At 37.3% G+C, this 24,945-nt stretch overlaps 2 protein-coding genes and 1 long non-coding RNA gene across 14 annotated transcripts in view; 2 read left to right on the forward strand and 1 right to left on the reverse strand.

The window, feature by feature from the left end:
• The window catches only part of spri (sprint), a 1,202,745-nt gene that overhangs the window by 408,019 nt on the left and 769,781 nt on the right, over positions 1-24,945 (reverse strand). For 3 of the 12 annotated variants that reach the window (XM_067781456.1, XM_067781452.1, XM_067781453.1), the window contains exon 2: positions 20,351-20,509. The exons of 8 other annotated variants lie outside the window; for them this stretch is intronic. In XM_067781456.1, the coding sequence (XP_067637557.1) occupies positions 20,351-20,358 (8 nt within the window). In that variant the 5' untranslated portion in view covers positions 20,359-20,509. The remainder of the gene's footprint in view (positions 1-20,350; positions 20,510-24,945) is intronic. One more of the 12 variants, XM_067781454.1, reaches the window with a different exon arrangement.
• LOC137249705 (uncharacterized) lies at positions 1,753-11,292 on the forward strand. Its single transcript, XR_010952489.1, has 4 exons — positions 1,753-1,941; positions 3,856-4,000; positions 4,059-4,193; positions 9,617-11,292. It is a non-coding gene; the product is annotated as an uncharacterized lncRNA (long non-coding RNA).
• Positions 17,442-24,945, forward strand: part of LOC137249703 (protein brown-like) — a 77,197-nt gene continuing 69,693 nt past the window's right edge. Inside the window, exon 1 of the mRNA XM_067781460.1 lies at positions 17,442-17,581. The gene's annotated coding sequence lies outside the window, so the exon portion shown is untranslated. The remainder of the gene's footprint in view (positions 17,582-24,945) is intronic.

Here is a 24,945-nt window from a genome sequence, read left to right on the forward strand (position 1 = left end):
TGTATATACACTTAGCAATCCAGTAAGCAAAATGATGGCATTACGCGGTAAAGCAGCAGCCATCATTGCATATCATGAGTCTAAGGCAAACCGTGAGTGCCGTTGAGCACTTGAAGTCTACTCTTTAGCACAGATAGCCAGGACTTTGGTAATAATTGCCGGTGTGCGGCGAATGAACCAAACACGTTGACAGTGTTCGAGGCTTTCCGTTCTATGGTCCCTGACAACCGCTTCATAAGTTGATTAAATTCTATCAAGTTTGAATATCAACCCCAACCACTGTGCAGCTTTCCGCAATGCCTTTCATAATGGGCAGACTAGAGCGAACTCCAAAGACAATTGTTTCCCAGTATTCAATTCTTAGGTTCATAATCTAATCCAAAACTGGTGGAGCATCAACTTTACTTCGGACCACTGGCCAAAGATTAGGGTCGGAAACCTTCCACATTCTTCCAGCTACCTCACAATGTCACGCGATTAATCAATTAGCATTTTCAATAGGCCGGTCACCAAAACTCCTTAAACCGCTGAAACCGGGCTACGGAAAGATAGTCAACGACTTCTAGAAATCAGTACATATACAAGGACCAGCTTATTTTCAATTCCCCAACATTAAGTAGAAACGTACATATATTTGAACTTCCTTAACATTTGAATTTAGTATTTCCCCGAAGCCGCTTTAGCATGCGCTGTTCCAGCACTTTTCAGACGGGAGCTCTGATAACATCTTGAGACGACTAAAAAAAATTATATATGTTACGCCCTCACAAGGGCACTTCCTTTCGTAGTTCGGAGACTTGTATTGTGTGATAGCTAGAACTTTCTTCGCTTTATTGTCTTTTTTCCTAGCGACCATATAGGATACGAAAACTTAGGCAGTACCTGTACTACTTTCCCTCTACGGCAGTCGGTCAATGGCTTGGAAATTGCTTTACAGCACTTGATTTTAGTGGAAGTTTTGGCTAAAAGCAGTTGAGAACCAAATGTTGTAGAATATTTGGCAGTCGTTTATACAATGCCATGAGAACCAAATGTTCTAGAATGGTTGGCAGTCGTTAATACAATGCTATCTACATGGGTATCTGGTGACGGTGATAGTCTCATCTCCGATATGCACGACGTTAATAGGGCGGTTAATGATGTGGTAACGGGACCTCTCGATGTTCAAGAACTTATTCCTAAAAGGGAAGTTGGCCTTCAGTTTAATCTAACCTAATGGAATTGTTCGTAATTCAATAGCCGATACAGCATAAGTGATGCCAAATTTGACAGCGAAGTGCAAATTGTAGTCTCGTCTCTTCATCTTTGAAATCGCTCCACTAAAGGGCTTGCAAACCTGAGATATATCTAGATAATTTTCGCTAGGCATGTTGAGAATTGCAGGTTCGCACGCAAAATTTGAATGAAATTAAATGAAAGCAGCTGCACTCGTCGAGCATCGTAACGAAATAATTTCGTCTAGCACGACAAGACAACGACAGAAAACAATGTAACTACATACGATGTCATTTCGCAGTCTTCTTCACTCTGCCGCTAACTGGGATGCAATTTATTTAAATTTACTTATGCTAAAACCGCAGCGCAATGTGGTTTTATTGTCGTATTTCATGTGGGCAGTGACGAAGCCATAGAAATACGATTCAAAGCAGATGTGAGCATAGTAATGTTGTTTGGCTGTATGTAACTATATATAAGGTCTCGGTACATATCTATGCTAATATGAATATAAACAGCTGTCAAGTTAAATAGCAACTACATATGCTTTGTTAGCTCTTTAGTAACTGAGTGACAGCACTGCCTAAGTATCAAGGTATGCAAATAAAAAGCCAGCGCTGCGATTAGTTTAAAAGTGAGGAAGCAGAGGCTTACGCCAAACTGTCTACGACAATATACTGCACGCGTTACTTAAAATAGACAGAGTGTGAACACACTTTTATACAGGTAATATATAGAGAAAGAAATGGCGCTAAATAGCGCTAGAACTGACATATCAGTGTTGCAGATTTAAGTAATTGTCATGTAAACAAAAAACTCCACAACGAACTTATGGGAAAGATAAACAATGTTTGCGCTTTCATTTTAGGTGTTTCAGGCTTTGAAGAACCTTTCAGCTCTTTCATTTCCACAGCTCACAACAGAAGTAGAAGCCGCGTATTAACATTTTGACATCGTAAGGGAAGTTTTTACAGGCAGGTACATTCGCCTAGATAGGTTATTATTTAAAACAGGAAATATGTGAAACGGAATGGTGAAGAAATATTTGAGCATATAATTTGTATACGAGATACATATTTACTGCTTGAAGCTCAAGCGCAAACTGATTCACTGCTTGTTCTGCTGAATATCAGTCGCTGCGCTCACGCGATATATAGTTCAACGCCGAACTGAGGACCGACGCTCTACGAACCTCTTCTGAGCAACTCTGGTTTAAGCTAATACACTATCAATTTCTTATGGGTGCCGTTATTGTTCAAGGACTGTTAAATGTGTTGATGGATGCATGTTGTTCATGATGGTGCCTCTTTATCGGTCTGTGAGAGTCTTCTGCGTTCGGAGGTTGTCTGCTGCAGAGTTAAGAATTTTGTGTATAATCTTTCATATTGTAACGAATTTTGGGAAATTCCGCTTATTCTAAACCTTCTGCTAACGTTCGAATCGCTAAACTGTTGAATAAATCACTCCAATAACCAGTATTGCCATATATGTAATACTTCTATATTGCTACAAAAAGCTAAGTACATTCCCCAACATCAGAGTGCCGACATATTGCTGTTTACATGTACAAAAACATACAAAAACAATAATCGAATGTACCAAAATTTAAGTTTTTCCTTGTCAAACTTATGCTGCTACAATCACAAAAATTGTATAGGCTGTCTTGCTTTGATTTCCCATCCAAAACACATTGCGAGCATTTTCTATTAGTAATATAGGAGTATTATATATACAAGTATTGCAAACTGGTCTTTATTTAGATTACTTTGGGAGTACTTCACAATTATACTTCAATATCACGTACTTCACAACTAATGCGTGTTTAAATCAAAGCTGGTCAGTTATTACTCAGCTTGCGCTGCTTTTATAATCTCGGTTTCCTCGTTCACCCATTTCTCCTAAGGTCTAGTAATTTTGTGAACAGTTGTATCTCATGCTTGGTTAGTTAGCAGCTATATACATGTACATAGCGGCCACCGTGGTGTGATGGCAGCGTGCTCCGCCTGCCACACCTTATGCCCTAGGTTCACACCCCGCGCAAAGCAACATTAAAATTTTAGAAATAAGGTTTTTCAATTAGAAGAAACTTTTTCTAAGCGGGGTCGCCCCTCGGCAGTGTTTGGCAAGCGCTCCGGGTGTATTTCTGCCATGAAAAGCTCTCAGTGAAAACTCATCTGCCTTACAGATGCCGTTCGGAGTCGGTATAAAATATGTAGGTCCCGTCCGGCCAATTTGTAGGGAAAATCAAGAGGAGCACGACGTAAATTGGAAGAGAAGCTCGGCCTTAGATCTCTTCGGAGGTTGTCGCGCCTTACATTTTTTTTATTTTATACATGTATATATGTAGTCCACGCCTCTTCCATAGCCATATCCCGTGTATGTGTGCATAACCACTTCGGCTGATGACTACATATTTGTGTGTGTGAGATATCTGTTCGTCGCTTTCTACATAAGAGTGGCTGCTTTATTGTTGTTGTGCGTTTAATTCGTAGAAGCTTAGTGATGCTAATATTCAGCATTTGTGTCTCACTGTCTAGTATTAGGTTTATGAGGAGACACTTCGAACGATGTCTGTCTTTAGGTGATTTGAAATACTTTGATGGTGTCAAGTCTATCTATAGACTATTTTCTCAAATACAGACTCTGGCGCGAGCATAACTTGATGGAAATCTAAAATATTGCGACTCGGGTTTCATAGGAACTGGAAATTATTAGCAATACAAGGCACGAGTATGCAAGATGAAATTTCTAAGATTGGATTAACTTCGAAGTTCGAAAGGTCCAGGTAGGTTCTTGCACTTCTTGCATCTTCATTTGAGCTTAAACCTATTTAGTCCCGCTAGAGTTCTTTTTCAGGTGCAGTCTTCAAAGGTGGAGAGGAAACATGAAATACTTGCCGAAATAATAACAGTAAAAAGTCATCCAATGTCGTTGTATTAGGCGCAGGCTATTCTTCGTGGTAAATTTCTGCTTAGAAGGTAACTTGACAATGAAATGTCGAACGAGAATAAATTATTTCGTGAACGTAATCTCATACAACCTAAAAATTTGGGATTTTCAGATCATTCTTAACATCCTAGCCTTAGATCTAGCTGTATACCAAGTAGCGGCAACGTCAGCACTGCTTTAGAAGAGTTGTCTACTTGGAACACAGTAAACCATAGGACACTCTAGTATACTAAATTAACGCAGTTTTCTTTCTCCTAGCACAAAACGTTGTGTGACCGTAACAGTTGCGGAGAGCAACATTATGGTAAACATTCCCAGCAGTGATGATGGGCGGAGTTGGATAGTTGCTTTGCTGTTAACGGCAGCATTTCCGTATACACAGACGGTCCTAAGCAAAGCGGCAAAGCGAGAGAACTCTTTCCCATGGATCTTTACCTCCAACTCTCCTTCAGACTGTCTCAACACTGTTGTATCTTCCAGACACACAAAATTGGCAAAGAAATCATTATTTTCAACGACAGCGGGCCGGCTATCAAATTTTCGGCTCTTACTCGGTTAATTCTGAACTAACACGAAACTGACGATTTCTTCAATATATGGGCCAACAAAACCGTATACACCCCAAATGGGTTCGCGGCATAGGGACATCGAGGTAAACAGGCAGATTTTTCCTGAAAAAGAGAGCTTATAGTTACGAGCCCCAAGCTAATGCTGAAATAGCACATCCACCGTCAAACCGACGAACGATGGCTACAAACACCGGGCTGTCGGACATCGAAGGAAACCTTGCCAAAATGGGATGGTAAAAGATCCGGTCACGTTCACAATCTAAGTAGTGATACAATTTCCACACCTGTAGACGTACTCACTGGGCACTTCCTTATAGGTGGGCATGCAGAAAAGCTAGGACTGGATTGGCTTATTGTCGTTGCTGCGGGTGTTGTAAAGAAAATGGGGAGGTGGAAACGATGGTTCACCTCAACTGCAACTGAAAGTGGCGCAAGATACCGATCCCTGGGAGCTCCCTTTTTTAGGTAATCTGCGCCAGGTAGTGGAGTATGACATCAAGGACTTGGTAGCCTTTATCAGGTTCACTGAATGGTTCGAGGAGGAAATGTATTGGTGCCCTCGGGCAGCCACTTCAACCTTGCCTAGTCTCATAGCACAATAAAAGCCTGCCACGTGCCATTCCTTTCCTTCCCAGAATAAATTAACGATCTTCGAGCAAGGCAACTGTGTATAGTCTGTTTCCTACAGGAAGCGCTACTGAACTGTTTCATCCATCAGCCCTGGTTAGGCGGCGTACTTACCTATCATAAGAAATTCTGCAGTCTGATCAATTTAGGCATACCCATCCAGACAAGATTGTAGGTTGATATAGAGCTGATGTCGGCAAAATGAAAATGGAGCTGTGTTAGTGAGATTCGCACAAATTACTTGATGCATTGTTTTGTGTTGTTCATTCGCTTATTAGCAACCAAGAAGCGAAGATCGTTTGTGGACAATGGTCGGCAAATAGTGAAACATGGGCAACATTCATCAACATTGCAAACGGCACACATAATCGATGTTGATGCGCCAAATGCTTAGCGACTACTAAACTAAAAGAAAATAAGAATACGTGTGAATTGAGTGTGCACAATTGTTCCACTATTTGCCGACGTCTGATGTAGAGTTTGGTCAGGAAGGCAATAAAGAGTTTCAATCTCTCCAATTATGTCCTACGTGTCTTCAGAGTCTCCTTTGGTGAGCGCTATGAACTTTTGGGCTTACTTTTTGCATTTTCTAGCAGATCAATGATGGGTCATTGGCCTTGGTAAAACCGGACACCAACATTCGGGTTCAAGGTTCTTATAAACATAAGTATATACATATTTGTCCTCCATATATATAACGACAACTTAAGCTTGGAATATGTATGTGTGTGTCCCCATTGTGTTGCGAGCATAAAAACTGTCGGCACACAACTCCCATTAAGCCGATGATACTGCGACCATAGCTAATATTACCTCGGGGGAGTCTCTTACTGCAATATTTGCATAACTTCAGAGTCATAACATTGGAACATTAAGCCCGTTTGTGGAATTTCATACGAGCAACAGCTTAGTGTGCTACGAAAAAGTTGCAAAATTAACCGGATCTCCAGAGTAGAAAGTCCACCAAAAGGGCAAATCATATACAATGACAAATTTAAATTGGAATCTCTCATGTAATCCGCTAAATAAATTGCGTTACACGCGTCATAGAGATTTAAAACTTCCGTTTTTGCGAAATGTAACCATTCACTAACCCACCGATCTTTAAACGACCACTACATTCTAATCAAAAGTCAACGCATCTGCCCGCGTAACATCTTCGGTCTGCGTCAAATTCATTGGGAACTTCTCCGCCTACAAGCTTTGCCTTTTCCGTCGACCTTGGCGGCAATTGCAGTAGCTCCAAAAGCATAGAAGATACAAGCACACATTTCTACAATCATTCATATCTAACATCAGACAAATGAAAGACGCAAATATCTTGATGATATGCTGACTTAAATGAGTGCTTGAATGGGCGAGCTGTCATGAAGCAATGAGGGTTCTTCCCACACTCGCTCGCCACACAAGCGAACACACATGCAGCATTTTCGTTTCGCAAAGCTAAAGTGCTTTTTATTCAAACTTTTAGAGAAATTAAGTTGAATATAATGAACTCGATTCTTTCCTTAACGTTTTGTCTGCTGCTTCTTCTTAAGGCACTTAAAGGCAGCATTGTACAATGCTTGTTGTTGTTTTTTATGGTAATTAAAAATATGCGCTTAATTTGTTGCTGAAAATTTTTTTTGGGTTCAGGTTGAGAGGCTCACTGTCTATTTGTCTCGGGCATCTCGCGGTAGCGACTCATATGCAAAACGCATAGCGAAATTGTAAATTGAAACTTTTGAAAGAACGAACTCTTATTGTATGTTTGTGAATTGAAAAGGAAATGCTTTCCGAAGACTGGTAGGCGTGTGCGAGTAACATTTATGCGATGACTTTTGCAAGTGGACAAGATGATGAAGTAGATCTTTGATGTGTTGTTCAAATAAGCTCAGCTGAAGTAAAATTTAATTAATTGAATGGGCGTTAAAATTAAAATAAAGTGAATGTTTAATTTTTTGAGACTTGGAGAGTTGTGGACGGATCCCTCGCGCTATCACTCTCTCTCTCTCTCTTTCCATTTGTCAAGCCAAACCGTTTACAATTTCAAAGCCCAGTCTTCACAAAAGAAGCTGCGTCATAGTGTCCAATTCAAATAAGCAATCTTTATGCTGGATTAGGTGGAAAGATGGTAGCCTTACTATGGTTGAGTAGAGAATCATCTTAAATGTAAGATTGAGTTTCGCTTATTCAAATGAACTTCCAGCAGAATTGCGAGTCTCGTGCACTGTTTCTAACAGAAGTCGAAAAGTAAGAACGCAATATGTTTAAAGCGTTGTGTAGGGAAACCCTTTCAAGGGGTTGCAAGCGCAGCCCAATTGGCAACCTCACGTACCCGTGGGGAATTTTGTTTCTTCAGGAGGTGAGGCTCTGGCGACCATATGGAACTTGGAGTCCGGCAAAGGACCATCAGCATCGATAACCCTTCCAAAAACATTCGGGGAGTATCTTTATCACTACAAAAAAGAACAACAGGGGGCAGAGGTATACGTCTAGATCATTTCATCTCTTATTCTTTCAGATTCTGTACGTTAGGAACCGCCTCTCGCAAAACACCACTTGTACGACGTCCAATAACGATTTGCCGCTGATCTTCTTTGGGAAAAGCTAAGTTGAAAGTTTCACAGCAAGAAATGGCACAATACAGCCCATGTCCTACGGGGGCCAGAACTCTGAGAGGCCTGGAGTCCACTTGGATCAGTCGAATAATTTAAGCATAACGCCTCCTCCCACTTTGAGCATCTTTGTCGTACCTAACATAAGTTAGTATTCCACTGTCAGAGCGTCGGTATCCATAATGCTTGTGTATGATGAAAGCAAGGGCAGAAAAATCTAGCGAAAGGCAGTTGTTGTTGTTGTTGTAGGGGCAAAAAACACTCCCCGAAGGTTTCGAGAGGGAAGGGTGTTATCGAAGGATAGTAATACAATTGGGTGCTAGATCTCTTCAGGGGCTCTACCCTTAACTATATTCTGCCGCGTGTGCATAGGGAGGTATCGCTGTGACTAAAGGGTGCTAGTTTCCCCCTGCGATATGAAGAGATTTCCAGTAGGAAACACAGGCTCCTAAGGTCGGTCTCTTTAGTCTCATTTTAGGTAGACAACTACCCCCCGAGCGAAGCACCTAAGGCAAAGGTATGCTATTAATCTGCGTAATTTGACCACTAAAACGGACGCGCCCATCCTTCCGACTTCGTTACTGTTAAGCGATCCGTCAGCTAAGAAACCGATGTCGTATGCTCAACCATACCGCAGTTCAGCTATTACCGTTCTGAGACTCCGCTTCCAAACATTGGCCTTCCGCAAGCATACCACTGCTCTGTGACTGCTCAACCGCTGACTTTACTACGGCCATTGGCAGCATGCTATCAAACCGCCGCCCTGGAGTAGCAGTCCAGATACTTAACGCTTCTTAGTACTACCCATGGTTCGACTACATCTGCGCTACTGTCATCGACCACTGATCATCCCGCTGAAGAAGCAATCTCCGGGCAGAAAGGGCCCTGCTCCATGCATAACATTATCGTTCACATAAATACCTTCTGTGTTATTGGTCAGTGGAGGCTTAAGGGACATCTGCTCGAGCTTAGATTGACTGAGTGTTACATCTAACTTAGGCAAAAACCTACCTCATAATCTTAATAGAAGAAAACTTTTCATTTCGTTTACCCCGGCAGGGCTCTCGAGAGACCGTGCCCCAGGTAATCTGACTCGCTTTGTCTGCAGTATTAGACATGGATAGAGAGAGCTATAAATCTATTAAAAAAAGAGAGTTAAATTGTGCTGCAAGAAAAACGATTGCTGTTGCGACAGATCTATGCTGGTCGCTTGTTCTCACATCTAATCCTCTTCTCCTCACGATAGGAGGACAAAGCGTGATCATCATCTATCCTAAGAGGATGCATTTGTTTTTAGTAGAATGGATGCGCCAGTAGTCCGACAAGTTGTCTGCAGTCCCATCTACTTTAGCAATGATAAACCTTCTGTGCTTTCCAGCCCTGACTAAGCGAAGTATTTACCCAGTTTCTCATAATTTTTTAAGGCTCAGAGAAAGTCACATGTTAGGCGATCTTATGTAGAAAAGAGTAAGTAAGTAAGTACACGAACGAACTTGAACTCTAAGATCAGGATTTTAGGTTGCCAAAGTTTCCTCGAGCACAGTCCCGGACAGTGAATTAATTCCATTGGTATCACCTACAATGACTCACCATTAATGGCATTCTAGTTTTCAACTTCTTTGGGTCTTAAGTTGTCATTTCATAATTATCTCATTACAGATGATGCCAGTTGCGGTGAATGGCAGCAGCAGCAGCGACGGCGTGTGGTCGTCATGAGAACTCGGAAACTATTTGTGGTATACTCGGATGTGGCAACTATGAAAGTAGATGGAACAAGTTGTTTGTTTACTCAGTCAATATTCATTTTTCAAATAAAACAACAATAACACAATTATCGACAGGTAATCACTAACAATATGAGTACAAATATACTCAATACTTATTTACGAGTATTCACCACAAAAATTATCGCTAATGGTAGTATTGTGTGCGCGTTGTCTAGAACAGCTTGTGTCTTATGTTTTTGTTTTTGGGCATAAAGAGATAAAACGAAATAGGACGATAGATAGAAAGAAATATGCGAGCAAGTAAACAACTAAACATAAAAATTATTTGGGTTACTCCGTCTCAAATAGACCAATAATTTTGAAATTTTACCCCTTGACTGAGGCTTCGCCCCATCCATTGATGCAAACACTCGCAAATTGTTATCAATATCTTCTAACGGGAGTCCGAGAAAACTTGCAGGGTTGCACTAAAGAAAAGGTATTTGACATTTAATGGCATAGGTCTGTGCCGACTCCTCATATATAAGTTTAAAGGCTTCTTAATGCTCATCAACTTTATACTGCTGAGTTCTTATGCGGAGATTTCTTCATAGTGTTTTCGGAGAGGACTACTACTTACGTCGATGGGAGGCGGAGCCTCTCCAATCAGATGTCTTTTGGGATGCTCAGTATTAACCGCACTTTTTGGTATTTTTTTATATTATGAACGAAAATTATTGGAAATTTTTGAACAACAAAAATCATATCAATCAGCAGTGTGCTATTTTTGTCAATTTGAGTTGGAATGGTTCATTATGTGTGTGTCGTAATGTGCTAATTGTATGTTTACTAAGCTTTGTGTATTTATGCATGAAATCACATTTCAATATTCCAAGCAACAAATATTTGATGGACAGTTGTGAGTGATAAGACGGTTCAGAGGTTTAAAATTGATTCATTCAATTGATTTGGATGAGTAGAAAAAATCATCATAAAGTAGCGCAGAAAATGAAACAAACACAAACAAACAATGAAAAAAATATGTGAGCTGATATAGCAACAGAAATTTTCGTTTTGAGCTGTGAATAGAAGAAGAGTACTGACAGCCGGCTGCAAACGGTTAAAACTATGAAGTTAATCGAACAAAATAAATGGTGGTTCATTTGGTAGATTATTTTACAATATATATGGAAGGTAAGGTCGAACTGACCGGTCAACAAAGACCTCACATAAACTGAATGCGTTCATAGAATTACCAGAATTTATTTGACGACCAAACGGAAAACCCCCAATTAAGTACCAGAGCTTATGTTATGGAATAACTCTTTCCTCTTGGCAAGTACTGGACGTTTTCTAGGACCTGGCTGTATTGTTGCCTCGAGATCTGACAAGTTTGCTTTCTCTAGAATTAAAAACCTCGCTATAGCAGGACATGATAACAGAAAGTGCTCAACTAATGATGATTAATGTGATATAAAATAATATTTAATAAATCTATTTATTTTAGTTTTTAATTATAATTAACTTTAAATTTTATATACAGCTGGTTGTTAAACTTAATAAAAAGTAATAATTGTATAGAAATTAATTGAATTAGGCTACTTTTTAATAAGTAAATAAATAAATAACTGTTCGCCCTTCCTTCATCTGCTCTTACTGTCGGGGCCTAACTTATAAGTATATGATGCCAGAAGGCAATGTTCAGTTAGTATGGCCATCGGGAGCCTTAAGTATTCCCTCTGCAGAGACATGACTACTTTTGTCAGTCTAACATCGTAGAACTGGCACATGATATTAGCAACTTTGCGACCCCGCGCTTCCCCACACGCCTTTCCTGCTTGATAGATCGTATGCAACTCTTGTTACTTTTTGGTACCTCTGCCATTGATTCATCTAGTGCTTTACCCTCCTTTGCACATAAATAATATATTTGAAATAATATAAAAAATGTAGGCGCGATCGCCCTCCGGACAGTGGTTAGCAACAATCCGAATTGTTGTTGTTGTTGTAGCGATAAGGACACTCCCCGAAGGCATTGGGGAGTGTTATCGATGTTGATTGTCCTTTGCTTGATGCAGAACCGGTACGTTCCGGTAACAAACACCATAATGGTACTAGCCCGACCATCTTAGGAATGATTTGGTATGATACACAAGAAACCTTCTAGGCCAGATCGCCCTGCCACCCCCTAGATCCACCCGGAGTTCAGGGTCGCCAGAGCCTCGACTGTTAATGAAGCAGGATTCGACGCGGATAGGTGAGGTTGACAATTGGGTTGGAGAAGAGCTATATATTGCGCAGGTAACCCCTTGAGAGAGTTGCACTACCCAACCCCTTGAATCAATTTGGTATTTTAGTCGCCTCTTACGACAGGCATACCTACCGCGGGTATACTCTAGGCCCCCTAACCCGCTAGGTACAATCGGAGTGTATTTCTGCTATGAAAATCTTCTCAGCTAAAATTCATTTGCTTACACTTTGATGCAAATTGGAATCTCAGCTCGGTCTAAATCTTCTCGGCGGTATATCGCGCCTTGTTTTTATTTTTGCGTTGAATGTGAATTATTGTCGAGTTATCGGTTTGTTACCGCGGAATCATCGGCTTCTTATTGATTTCTTATCGACTTGTTATAGCCGATTTACAGATGTTCATCGATTTTGTGTTGAAATTTTATCGGTATTGGTTTCAAAACAAACCCGTGAGACGTGGATAACAAATCGATAACACGCCAATATAAAATATGTGGCATTCCGATAACAAATCGATAAAGTTTTTAAAATAAATCGATAAAAGTTCGTTAAAATAACTATAATATTTCGATAACAAAGGGGTTACACACCCTTCGCATATCGATAGCAAATCGATAACGTATTGATAATTTTTCAATAAATAATCGATCAATTTGCGATAACGAATCGACAAATTGTGAACAATAAATCGATAACTTTTTAGCAAGTTGATAACTTTTAGTTACGTCTTCGGTTTCTCTCTCTTTTTCCCACATAACACTACAGTGTAGTAAATACACTAACACATCTAAAATTGAATAAATGATTTAGAAATATGGAAAACATTCGCAATTTCATAGAACTTTATCCCTCTTGTAGGAATTTCCGAGATTTGAAATATCTACGAAATATAAGAAATGGATGCACAAAGGTACTCTTTTATATCAAAGAAGCAACCAAGCAGTATTATGTCACGTTATTAAGTTAAGCTTGGTGGATCCCGAGATCCCGGGATTATAAAAATAGAAAAAATTGGCAACCCTAGCAGAGTCGCATTCGAAGCCAGCATATAATGGAATCTGAACACTGAACCACAAAAAGTAGAAATCTATACCGCCGGGAACTAGCAGTCACATATCACATAATTAAAAGCACAAAATGCCTCACCTTTTACCTTACCTACAAATATAATATGTTCACATCTAATGCAGTGCACAAGTCAATAAATGGTATGAGGTATGAAAGAAAAATGCTAAATTCGGTAGCAACGAACTTTTACGTGTTCAAAAAATTATTACAAAATCGTGCTGACGAAAAAGAATGCGGCTGTTACTTACTTACTTACTTAATTGGCGCTTAACCGTCTAAACGGTTATGGCCGTCCAACAAGGCGCGCCAGTCGCTCCTTCGCTCCGCCAACCGGCGCCAATTGGTCACACCAAGGGAGTTTAAATCGTTTTCCACCTGGTCCTTCCAACGGAGTGGGGGCCGCCCTCTACCTCTGCTTCCATAGGCGGGTTCCGATAGAAACACTTTCTTGGCCGGGGCATCATCTTTCATTCGCATAACATGGCCTAGCCAGCGCAGCCGCTGCGTTTTAATTCGCTGGACTATGTTGATGTCTGCGTATAGCTCGTACAGCTCATCATTAAATCTTCTTCGGTACTCGCCATCGCCAACGCGTAGAGGTCCATAAATCTTTCGAAGAACTTTCCTCTCGAACACTCCCAAAGCCGCTTCATCTGCTGTTGTCGCGGCTGTTGCATGTGGATAAATAGAAATTTCATTTTGAAGTTGAAAATGAAGTGAGTAACGACAATTATGATAGCCATATTTGTGTGTTTGTAATTATGGTTAGTTACTAATAGAACCGAGATATTTTATTGCTAGACAAATCGCTATTAATGCTTGAAAGTTGTAATGAAATATTTTTATTTTTCTTACGCATAAAGCAAACAGCTTATCTTGGCGATTTCTTCTACTTACGTATGTTGATGAAAAATATAGCCTTTACTTATTTCCTTTTTGAGTATAAATTACATATTTTAATGTATAACAGTTTGTGAAAACTAATTACGGTAGTCACATGACTAGAAATGGAGCTCAGCGACGCAATATGAGGTATTTTGAAGAATTTTGTCTTAAAATGTAACACAATCATATCTCGGCAACGGTTGGAGCACAGCATCACATTATGTATTGAATGAAATTTATTTAAAACTAGCTTCGAGCTCATTAATAGTTTTCTTAATAAAACATATCGAAATACTCAGTTCTGCACCCACCTCTTGTATCAACCTCGACTGTAGATAACTGTCGCATGGTAGAATTAATTCAAGTATTTAATCTTTTGAATTTTCATGCAATCAGCTGTTTTAAATACATTTTATTCTATCGAACTTAGGACATCAAAGTACAACGAGTTCTGTTTTAAGTAAAGTTCATACAATTTATAAAATTGTTGATATTAAAAATTAATAAAAATACTATCAAGCAATATTGGATTGATAAATTTACGTTACTCTTATCGTTAATGGTTTATTTTTGTATTTATCATGCATCAATTTAAATAGATTTTAACGTCCTCGGTAGTGAATGTATCGACTCAGCGCTAGAAAAGGCACGATACTAGAAATATCGATCAACAAAGCTTAGAGTAGAGCCGCAGCATAAGAAATTGATAGCATTTCTTCTTTCCTAGTTTTTAATTTGTTGCTTGGTCCACTCTAAAAAACGACGTACCTCATAACAGAGCTAAGGAAATGCTATCACTTTTTTATGGTACAGCTCTGCTCCGCTGATGTTTAGAGCCGAAGCAACAGCAAAAAAGCAAAGCATTTTCAAGCACTGGTTTAAACTTTAAGGCCCTATGCAGATTTCGGAAATTATTGGTGCAGTATCAAATGTAAAATATCACTGTATTGCGGTGATCGAGGGTAAAAGGAACTACTTCATATCATCGAGGAATGAATCGACATATCCCCGATTTGGTAATAACGGCACTTTTGACATATATATATATATTAGAAACAGTGAAGGACTTTATCCATGTTCATGCCCATACCTGCCCAGAAATCCAACTCGACATCACACGTGCCAACAACTGCTATTTTGGAAGTCACATGGGAGCGGGAGGGTTGGCGCAAGGCTGAGAAAATGGCAGAAAATACTATTCACGAACTGATGGCTTGGAATAGGTCGGGTCACCTGTTTACCGTGTTGATCCAGAATTAAGTAGATCCTGCAGGCTGCCAAATCGCTGCAGTGTTTTTCAGGCTGAAATTCTAGCCGTAGAGAAAGCAGCCGGAGTGCATGGAGGAATCTTGTTTAAGTTGCAATCGCGTCGAGAGTCAGACGACGTTAAAGACAGTAACCTCATACCTCAGTACTTCATCAAGAAATGTCTAGGAATACAAACAAGCATGGTACACACTTCGTCAGGTCAGACCATACATCTATACTGGGTTCCCGGTCATAAAGGGATACATGATAACGAAAAGGCTAATTGACAATGGAGGGTGCAAATTTCTAAAGAGAAACAAACATTTGGTCGTGGACTTATTTAATATTTGTGCAGAAATTTTTTTCAAAAATTTTCAAAATATATTTAAAATAAAAAGCTATACTTATACCTAGTTTTAAAATAATTAATTGTATAAATGTAGTACAAAATACCTAAAAATATATTCATATTTATTCTTCCATATGGTTAACAGTTACATATTATATTTTAGCGAAAACTGTTATAATTCATTAAAATTTTATTGAATATTAACCGCTATAATTGCAAGCGAGTGTCATTCAATTGTCCATTGCTATTAGTAGTTGCTTATATACATATGCATAGCAGAGATGGGCAGTCGACATTGCACCCAATTCCTTTTGTAAATTTTTGTACTGTTTTAACTTTGTGAAATATTATTTATTGTATTCCATTTTTTGATTTTTTTCTATTTATACTAAACTTCGCCCAGCGGTTGAAAACCAACCAATATAGAACTTTAATTTTCCTTAATTTCTCTTCCCTTGCTTTCCTTTCATCTGATTTTATTTCCTTCCCTGACCATTCCTTTATTTTTCGCTCCTCACTTCTTCTCTTCTTTCCCTTCCTTTACTTTCCTTTCATTCGTTTCGTTTCTTTCTATTCTTCTTTCTTTTCTTTCCTTGCATTTACTTTAATTTAATTTTCCTCCTTTTTCCTTTCCTTACCTTCCCTTTCCCTACCTTTACTTTATTTCCTTTTCCTCCCCTTTCCATGTATATTATTTCAGTTTATTTTATTTTATTTTATAAGCCTACAAAGTAGTACACAAAGTTATTTTATTATTATTATTATTATTATTATTAGGCCTGGAAGCACTGCAACCTTTGTGCAGATCTATTGTGCATGACCTTTCAGCCTAATTTTATATGTGGAGGCTTTTGATGTATCTCAGTACCTCTTCAGGCTTTTTACTCCATATCACATGGGGACTAAGAGTCACACCACCTAGATGGGAGAGTTTCTGCCTTGCCAGAGCGCCGCATTAGCACAGAACGTGAACCGGCGTTTGATCCTCCAGCTCACAGAAACGACAAATTTGAGTATCGGATAGATTTAACTTACTTAGGTGATCGTAGACCACAGTGTCCCGTATAGTACCCACTGAGAGTTCTTAGGTCATCCCTGCTTAGATAAATGAGTTTGGCTGATACTTTCGTTGACGAAATTATATACAATTTGGCCTGTATTTGCCCTTGGCAGTCAATCCAGTGACGTCTGAATTGTTTTGTGTCCCAGTTACTTATGGTTTCCCTGGTGTGCGCTTTTGTGAGTCCACAAAAGAGCTCTGGCCCATAGAATGCTGCCATAGCACCCAGATTTGCTGGGTAATCTGCATGTCCATTACCCTCATTTCCCTTATGTCTGGGAACCCGTCCTAATAAAACCTTGCTTTTGGCTCCCAGGTCATTACGGATTTTAGTGCAGTCATCCAGTACCTTAGATGTAACTGTGTAGGATTGCAAGGCACGCAGGGCCGCCTGGCTGTCCGACATATTGTTGATAGATGCTCTTCGAGGATGATCCTCTCCTCAGACATCTATTGCATGGATTTCTGCCTGAAGTATGGTGGGGTAGCATCCCATTGGTGTCGATTTCTTGAAGTTCGGCCTTTAGATGCCAGCTCCCTCTTCCGTCATCGAATTTTGATCCATACATGAACCAGACGTCTGAGTCAAGGATTCCCTGTTCCACAAACTTGTTGCCACCAACAAAACGAATAAATACTCCAACTTAAACATTCTCGTTTGCGTTTGTAAACACTTTGAATATCAGCAAAGAAATTCACACATGAGTAAATATGTTTGTTGACTCTCCCGCTATACTTGGAACAAAACAACTATGTATGTACACACTCTTCCTACATTTGCTCGCGAGATCAAATCTGAGTTCGTTTGCGTTAGGCCTGCTTGTTTCTCAACACAACAACATCAAACACATGTTGCGTTTGTAATTTGAGTGTAAACATTGGCATAGTTTTAATACGTGTTTGGCGTTGGTGGTGGTGCCAATTTTAAGTTAATATTTTGGAGCTATATTCAACTTAATATTTAATTTGTTTAATGATCTGCAGTGCTTCTTGAGAAGACCTATCGATAAATACATATATAACTATTTATACTTTAAAATATAGTTTGGCCGTAAAAGGTGAGCGAATTATTCAACTGGGTTATTTATATATAGATCAGCCGATCATAAATCCAAAAGTGTGGTGACTGGGCATCCAACATAGTGTGGTGCTGTTGGCGGAGTCTCTAAATGGTTTCTGGTGGATTCTGGATTTAGAAGACTGCACAATGAGGATCAAGCGCGCATCACAATCTTCTCACAATGACCAGCCATGTGGACCTAGAGTGTTAGTGAGATATAGTTCGCATGCCGAGTGTAAGCAATATCGTGGTAGACGTTCCTTTCCACCAGCTGGTAAAAATGGGGCCAACTTCCCCGGAACTGCTGCTGTTTTCTATCTAGAGGTTATTTACCTGTCATGGACCGTAGTGCTCCCTGCTCTGTGCTAGAGACGTTTTTTGAACGCCGCCGCCGAATGTCAAAAATATCGGCGCGGCGGCGGCGGCGTTCGGCGCGTTACTATATTTTCTACTCTCTTAAAACTGTCTAGGCCATATATTGTTCATCTCGAAAATTGGTACGATACGTTCGAAAGGGGTATCAAGGGATGCGCATCACTACCAGTTATAAAAATCCAATTGCGAAATATAACACTTTCTAACCGTTCAACAGTTATTTGAGAAAACAGGCACTTTCAATGCCGGCTTAACACGGATTTCGCATCACCGAATTCATCAAGTTATTAAAACAAAACATTTACAAAAAATTAAATAATAAATTTAAACATTTTTTTCAAAAAATGTAAGTACAATGAATTTAAATAATGTCCTAAGTCGAACATGTTTTCAAATTGTCCTCAAGTTGTTAAAAAATCAAGTTACCCGAAAAAGGTGCCAAATTTTATATCCCGATTGGCTGAAAGAATAAGCGAAATCAGTGATGCAAAATCCCCTAGTATGCTCCAGTGGTTTAAATTCTCCTTTGAAATGATTCTCAGCTCACACTTAAGTTGCATATATCTTCAACACGTATGAGAAGGGTTTGCAAAATCACTTTTTTTGCTGAACTAAATACTTTTATTTTTTAATTTTTTAAATACTTCATCATTCAACACCCAAGTCTCTCGGTTTGACATTTCCTAAAGTTGGCGGCCCTATCCCCAACTAGTCCCTTGGAGTGAATCACATTGGATATAGTCTATCAACCATGCTTAAATATGACCAACACGTGACGGCTTCAGTTACAAATGTGAATACGTAGGCACATTTTTTAACCAGGTTAGGCTGTGTCCACACTTAAAGTGGTGAAGCAAAGCTTTCTCAAGACAGTGGAACAAATGACCGGGTGTTATACTTACGTAGGGGATAGTCGAACTAGTCTGAAAACTGAAGGCGGTCATTCATAATGAGCTCTTATATAATAAGGCCGGACACGAAGAGTATTGAGGTCAATATATCGAACATAAACGTCGGCAAATTTTGGTCCACATTTTAAGACTTTAAATTATGTAGATGCCAGGATACGTGGTAGCTACTGGTGGTCGAGATTGCTACTATTCGCACGTCGGGAATTGTAGCTCTTAAAAACAGCCGAAAAAACTGAAGGCGCCCTTTGGCGCAATCAACAATAAGCCAGCATTGATACTAATCGTTAAAACTGTACCACGAGTCATGACTATTAGTATATAATTTATAGCAACCGTAAGTCGCCTTTGTGCGTGACCAGCATGTAGCCACAAATGATTTAAAGAAATCGTGCCGACGACGGATATTAGAGTTAGCCCAGAACATCTCCTTCGGTGAAACTATGCTAAAAAAGTGTGACAATTTAAAGTATTTCTCCCTCTCTTTGCAAGTAGCTACTCCCGAAAATTTTGAACGATCCACGAGTTTTTGAGGCAAAAACCGCGGATTTTTCCGAAATGGCCGAAACGTCGATTTCCTTAAATACATATAAACAAACCAAGTTAATGATATTGTTCCAGATCGTCAAACATACCATTGCCGTCAGCAATATGTTTCCATATTCATTAGTTGTGGACAATGTGATACTTTGAAGTCCAGCAATTCAATTCAGAGGTTTACGCCGATCAATTTGTCGGGGCGCCGGCCACGCCGCCGGTATATAATAGAGCCTACGCCGCCGCCGCCGCCGATTAAGTGACAGGCGTAAACCCCTACTCTGTGCATGCATAAATATTGCAAACAGGAATAATGTAAAATTTTCTTATCATTTTTCTAGCATAAAAAATAATTTGACAACCTAATTTAACTCTCACACTTCTGACAGCTTTTTACCTAAATTATTGCAGTGCTGGAAAATTCCAGTGGAATATTAGTTTAGGTACCTAAAATTTAGGCGAACTCGCACCCAGCCTTAATATTTATTTTTATGTTTTTTTCTTGTTTGCCTATCTTATTATATAACATTTGCAATTTGCTTATGACTTCACACGACCTAAAGCTTGCCCACCCCTATTACCTATACACTTAGTTATGCATGCTTACGTTTTTTCAAATTTAATACCGCAATACTAACCGTTTTGGGTTTTTTGCATTCTAATTGCATTTACGCCTTTATTTGCCGCATACCAGCATACACAGGCGGTTCCATAAAATGCACATATTAATTACTGGCAAATATGTATTGCATTTTTAGTTTTTCATTTATTTTTTTCTAATGCAGGCGCATTAATTTCTTTTGCTTGAACAATAAATGCCTGAAGCAAAAAAATAATAATAATGCATAGAAAATACGATATTGAATGTGCTACTAACTACTATATTACAATTCTATGTAGATATCATGATATACATATTTTGTACTAGTATTTAGTGGCATACTTACAAGTGCATACTTGGAAAAACTAATTTTTGTATATTACAAAAAAAATTTAATTAAGTTTTATGGCTAACGGCGTATTTTCCTCTGCAATTGCTCATTCAATATTTTTACACACACTTGTTATAAAATTTTGTAAAATTAAAACACTTTAATGATATTTTCCTTTTATGGTGTTTTTTTTTTATTTGCGGAGTAACATTGAGTTTATTGATATTTGCCGGTAATATGCTTATAACTGGATCGTAGTTAAAAAAAAAAAAAAAAAAAAACAACTTAAATGCGGTTTGAGTGACTCATTGAATGGAAATAAAAATTAAATTTAAAAAAATTAAATATGAGTTTTACGAACTGCAAAGATCATTTTGTACACCAAATTTAATTTTGCTTAAACGAATTCCAACTATTTTAATTTAATTCAATTTATTTTTGTTTTAAGATAAAGCACTCCAGGCTCGAATTCGAGCTCAAGTGCTATGAAAGTAATTTTTATGATAATTATTTATTTTTTTTTTGTCAAAACAAACCAACGCTGTGTAGCTAAATGGTTAGCGCAGTGAATCTAAAGCGTGCTGATGATAAAGACTTTGCAACTTTCGAAATGGATCTATCTGCGCAGCTATGGCAGGTGTGTGGAAAATTGTCTATCCCCTAAATCAAAATTAAAAAGTATTTTTTTCAATTATAGAAAACTTAAAAAGTAAAAAAATAATAATTATCATAAAAATTATTGTCATATGCCTTGAGCTCGAATTCGAACCTTAAATGAAATTAATTATGTTTGCTTTTCTTGGAGTTTGATTAATTTCAAATTTTCATAAATTTTGTAATAACTACAAACGAGACAAATTTTGTTAATAAAATTCAGTGGTTTTTATTTTCACAAATTTTTATAGTTTACTTATCCTATTTTATTTTATTTTATTTTATCTTAGGTATTTTATATTATTTTCTTTGGTTTTATTTTATTTTGCTACATTTCATTTTATTTTGTTGTCTTAATTTATTTGATTTTATTTAAATTTGCTTTATTTTATTTTACATTTTTTGGTTATTTTATTTAGTTTTGCTTTTTTTTTAATTTTTTTTTTGATTTTGCTTGATTTTATTTTGTTTTGCTTAATTTTTTTGGTTTTTATTTTTAATTTTGCTTTAAATTTATTTTCTTTTATTTTATTTTATATTTTTTATTTTATTTTGTTTTACTTTTTTTATTCATTTTCATTTTATTTTATGTCATTTTATATTGTTTTATTTTATTTTATCTTCGGTATTTTATATTATTTTCTTTGATTTTGTTTTATTTTGTTATGTATTAATTTATTTGATTTTATTTAAATTTGCTTTTTTATTTAAAATTTTTTGTTTGATTTTATTTTGTTTTGCTTCATTTGATTTTACGTTTCTTTGGTTATTATTTTTAGTTTTGTTTTAAATTTATTTTCTTTTATTTTATTTTATTTTATTTTATTTTACTTTATTTTATTATAAGTTTTAGGCGCCTTTCCTTTTGAAATAAATAATTTTTTGCCGACTTGAGGTCCAATTTTGTAAATAAAAATTCAAAACTTGTAGAGTTTTTTCAATATATTTCGGTTACCTACTTTAACCGTCTTCAGGATTGACTATAACAATATAAAGAAACACAAAATAAATAAAATAAAATAACAATTGACATCAAAACAAACATTCATAAAAACATTGTTTACATACATTATTTTACGCGTCTTCATTGCTCAACTCGGAGTTTTGTACTGTCCGTCTGTTTGTATACAAGACTGGACCTCAAGCCGGCAAGAAAATTATTTATTTACTTTATTTTATTTAGTTTTATTTTATTTTATATTGTGTTATTCTATTTTATTCTATTTGTAATTAATTTTATCTTGTTTATCTTATTTTATTTTTATTATTTAATTTTAATAATTTTATTTAATTAAATTCTTTTAATTTTATTTACAAATTTTTTATCTTTCTTTTAACTTAGTTTGTTATATTTTCTTTGATTCTATTTTATTTTGCTATATTTGATTTAATTTCGTTTGTTCGAGAGCTCGAACCCGCGATCTAAGTTTGTTATGTTTTTATTTATTTTATTTTTAATTTAAATTTCATTCGTATTGCTATTTTATTTTTTGCTTTCATTTTATTTTACCTTGTTTTATTTTAGTTTAATTTATTTTATCAAATTTTACAATGTTTTTATTTTATTTTATTTGTTTTATTTTACTTCAATTTATTTTTTTATTTAATTATATTTTGTTTAATCTTGTTAATTTTATTTTATTGTATTTAATTATATTTAAATTTTATTTTATATTATTTTATTTTGTGTCGCGTTTATCAAGCGGAAATGTTAGACACCTGAGGCTAAGGGCATTCGAAAATCTTAATAAGATGGCATTGCACTTCAGTGTGAACCTTGTATGGATGCCTAGACACTGGGCCATGTTAAAAGAAATTGTATAGCTGATCCTTCCCACATCCTTCCCAAAAATGACCAGTTATGTATAACTATGGCCTCTGTAAGATTCTGTTCGACCACGAGCTCAATAAGCAGGACTAATCTAGTCTTAGCGAGGTTGATTTGGCCTTCGTATGATAAAGCGCGCACCAAAACGCTTTCTTTATTTAAATTTTTTTTTCTCCTCTAAAGCTCCAGCAGTTTTTTTTTATATTTATTTCTTGACTGGCCTTTTCAAGCTCTCTATTGAGATGGAGTGCTTTTTTGATTTCTTTTATTATAAATATTAATGTAAACTTATTAACGTTTTAATTTTTTTATTTATTTAACTCCTTTATTGCATTTTAGTTTAATTGCATTTTATATGCTTACTTTACTATTCACATTATCACGTCGACTTGCCCCATTTCAGCGTTATGGCGCCGAATTGCCCTGTGATTTCTTGTTGCGCGTAGCTATTTTCATTATTAAATTTTTTTTCTCTTTTCTTGTTTAATGAGGTGCTCTAATTTAAATGCATTCGATTGCAGAAGACGATTAACCTGTATGAAAAAAGTAACGCAGGGGGGCAGAAATATGTTTTAGTTTCGGTTGATAAGAATCTACTACTTCAAGTAAGTTTGTAATAAATTTGATTTTGAGTAGTTTGGTATATATTGCAGCAATATAGAAAAAGAAAACAGTTCTATCTTGTAGTTAAGTATTTTAGCGGTTTAAGTGAACTTTAAACTATACTTGCAGCTATGACTTTGAAATCACTGTGATTTTTTGCCGTGACCGTAATTAGTGACACGTCTAACACTTTAGTTGATCATGAGATAATCGATGATTTCTAACCTTCAAAAATACTTGCAGCTATGACTTTGAAATCACTGTGATTTTTTGGTGTGACCTTTATTACTGACACCTCTAACACTTTAGTGGATTAACGATACATGTAGCTATGACTTTGAAATCACTGTGATTTTTTTGCAAATACAGTAAGTCCCTGACAAGCCAATTACTTCAGTTATGCGATTACATTCAAAATTATTAATATTTGCTTCGCAAGTGCATAACGCACTACATACATTTCTCTACCTCTTTGTTTATATCTCCTTCTTACTCAACTTCTTTGTAACGCCTTCATCACCAGCTCAGTCATGCATATTTGCCTAAGTAGGTGGACTGCAACTGTGCAAAACTGGTTCTTATGTAAATAAAATAAAAGAACTTCGTAAACGTCCAAATCTTAAACGTTTAATGTAAATGTAAGCCAGCTTTGATTTATCGCCTTTATTGAGCAATTCAATATCATTCTACTGTGTACTTGCCCGACGACTATTGCTTTTGTGTCAATGTTCTTGAATAGCATATCTAGGAATGTATAAATATTTGTGTGTGGGTTTATTTTTGGGATTTACGGCTGCTTTACATGGGTGTGGGGTTCGATTTCAAAAGAGAAGAATATCAAGCGACAAGAATACTTGTTAACTTTTATCAGCAAGCTGCACAGATTGGGCCTTTTGCCGGTGCTTGGCATCTTTTTTCAGTCCTGGGGTGATTTACAAAATGTCCTAAAACAAACTGCAATAGGTCGGGAATCTTAAAACGTACAACTCTTTAGAGAATTGGAGGGGTTGCAAAATTTTAATCCTTCGCTCAGTATATTTTCAGCACCTAGATCGCATGACTTTTCGCGCGGCCTGTTCCGATGCAAGGAGTATATTTAAGCCAGTTCGAAGCAAGTTTTAAGCTCGATCCACGCACGCCGTGGCAAACAGACGACAAACTTCCGTGATGCCCATACATGCAGCCTTTCCTAGCCCTATTGATAGTTCAAAAGTAAGCCTTCTCCATAAGTACACTAATCGCGGAAGGGAAGGGACCCGTCAAAAAAATGCGCTTAATGCCCTTTTCTGAACTGGGACAGTTGGCAGCCACAATTGTGCCAACAGCACTCAGTTGTTAAATCGCGGTTGAAAAGTAGGAATGAGATCTAATTTCTTATTCCTTTCGCACCCCTGGTATACCGAAGGCGGATTCCACACCCTCAGCTATCGTACTGTTCAATAAATTGTTTCTACAGAAGGAACTTCGCCACTTCATGTATGGCACTCTTTGTAAATTTCTAAAAGATCAATGTACCTAATTCAAG

This window comes from Eurosta solidaginis, chromosome 4, assembly GCF_040869045.1.
Source record: "Eurosta solidaginis isolate ZX-2024a chromosome 4, ASM4086904v1, whole genome shotgun sequence".
Classification (NCBI taxonomy): domain Eukaryota; kingdom Metazoa; phylum Arthropoda; class Insecta; order Diptera; family Tephritidae; genus Eurosta; species Eurosta solidaginis.